Here is a 2,124-nt window from a genome sequence, read left to right as displayed (position 1 = left end):
AAATCGTTTGTGTTGCTGTTTCAAAATTTTCTAGAGGCTATGTCAAGAAAGGCACCGAAAACTTTGTTCACTGATCAAGATGTTGCAATGGCTAAAGCCATACCCATCGTTATGCCTGACACGAGTCACCGAATGTGTACTTGGCATTTGATACAAAATGCATTAAAACATGTTAATTGTTTGTTCCAAGATAAGGGGGGTAAAGGGTGTACTAAATAAATTCTTCTTTGACATTGAAGATGCAAATTAATGGAAGTTAGAGTGGGCGGAAATGCTTGATAAACATGATGCGCATGAAAACCATTGGTTGAAATTGACTTTTGCGGTGAAAGAAAAATGGGGCTGGTCATTTGTTAGATCAACATGGGCTGCGGGAATGAGTACCACATAACTTAGTAAATCTTTTAATACTTTTTTAAAGGATTACATTCGTTCTGATTTTAACTTAAATGAATTCTTCATGCATTTCGAAATGGTACTTTACGAGAAGCGATACAAGGAGTTAGAAGTAGGATACGCTTTGTGCCAAAGGTGAAAGCAACAATAAGAATGTTAATTCAAATGGGTAATGTGTACACAAAAAAGATTTTTGAGAAATTTCAAAATGAGTACTTTCGATCCATTGAATCGGACATAGAAGCAATTGAATATGGCGAGGCTAGTACCATTTACACAGTTGTTGATATTGGTAACAAACATGCAAGGAAAGTGAAGATGGATAGGGATGGCTCTTTGGGTTGTAATTGTACAAAGTTTGAAAGGGAAGGAATCTTGTGTTGTCACTCATTGAAGGTTATTAGAGACATATTGAAAATGAAAGAGGTTCCTCCACAATACACTCTAAAGAGGTGGACTAAACAAGCAAGAGCTGAAACTGTGAAGGACATTAAGGGGAATGACATTCAAGTAGATGTGAAATTCCAACAAGTCTCGCAGTATAAGACATTGATGACCGCATTTAGAGCACTAGCAAGGAGAGCTGCTGAAACTGAAGAAACTTATGATTTTTGTATTGCACACCTTGCTAAATTAGGTGCAAATGTTGAACGCAGGTTAAGTGATCATTTTGGTGTTGGAATTGAAATAAGTAATGATGATGACACCCAAAGCTTTGAAGTGGATTGCGAAGATGTGAATCATGTTGTGCAACCAAAAGGATTGAAGAAAATGTGGCAACTAGTAAAGGCAAAAGGAGGGTAAAAGGTGGATTCGAAGCGGCGTTGGTAGCGAACTCCAAAAAAAAACGGGTGCTAACAGCTTGGCTTCGTCAAAATTTATTGCAAGTCCAACAGTTAGTCCAACAATTACACCTTCTCCATTATCTGTTGGAGGAGATATCTATATTCATCAACATGTTCCTCCTCTTCAACCTCTTCTTCCCCTTCATCCTTTTCCACCATCTTTGGCCATGGGTGGTAATTCTATTCCTCCGCCATTGATGTATCCCACCTATCACATAAGTGTTAGTTTAACATTGTATTCTCTATGTGGAAATAATATGTGACTCAAACCATGATTGCGAAGCCTAATATATGACATTGTTGTAGGCGAACAATTTGTGGGAGGTGTATGTAGTGTCAAATTCTTTGCCAAATTCAATGCCTCAACAGTATTCTGCTAAACCAACATTCCAGTCACTACTTCAAGGTTCATGTGGATATGACATTGGGTTTCGATATTCTCAAGAATCAAATAGTCCAATATGTAGTCAGGTTTGTCCTTGCTGTCTTTTTAATTTTTAGTTGCTGAAAATTCTAGCTCTTTAGTTGTTGAAAAATTTGTTAGAGCATGTATTTACTTGCTGAAAATTCTGTTTAAAGTATATATTTAGTTGTTGAAAATTATGAAAAATTCTGTCTTTTTCCGTTTTAGGCTATCGACAAGCAGAAAGAGGTGGAACGCACTGCAAATCAAAGTCATAGCAGCTAAAACTGTGAAGCAAGCTGTAAAGCAAACTACTGTTTTAAAGTGATGTTGCTGTTATGACTTCACTTGATGTTAATGTTAATGGCTTGTAGTTCCACATTTTGTTAATGTTAATAGCTTGTATTTACACTTGATGTTATCCTTTGTATGGTTTGTTAGTGTCAATGCTACACTTGATGTTATATTTCATTTTCTTCT

The 2,124-nt window shown here is 36.5% G+C and overlaps 1 protein-coding gene across 1 annotated transcript; it reads left to right on the top strand.

Annotated features, from left to right (window-relative positions):
• Positions 1-549: 549 nt before the first annotated feature.
• LOC145795055 (protein FAR1-RELATED SEQUENCE 1-like) lies at positions 550-1,200 on the top strand. The gene has a single exon (XM_082877812.1). The coding sequence runs from the start codon at positions 550-552 to the stop codon at positions 1,198-1,200; it is 651 nt and encodes a 216-aa protein (XP_082733938.1).
• The last annotated feature ends 924 nt before the right edge of the window (positions 1,201-2,124 follow it).

This window comes from Camellia sinensis, chromosome 1, assembly GCF_055761805.1.
Source record: "Camellia sinensis isolate YWXY chromosome 1, ASM5576180v1, whole genome shotgun sequence".
In the NCBI taxonomy this organism is placed as follows: domain Eukaryota; kingdom Viridiplantae; phylum Streptophyta; class Magnoliopsida; order Ericales; family Theaceae; genus Camellia; species Camellia sinensis.
Note: the sequence above shows the minus strand (reverse complement) of the source record. Positions and strands in the feature narration are given on the sequence as shown.

Coding starts and splice junctions, on each gene's coding strand:
- LOC145795055 (XM_082877812.1), top strand. CDS start 550: ATGTTAATTCAAATGGGTAATGTGTACACAAAAAAGATTTTTGAGAAA.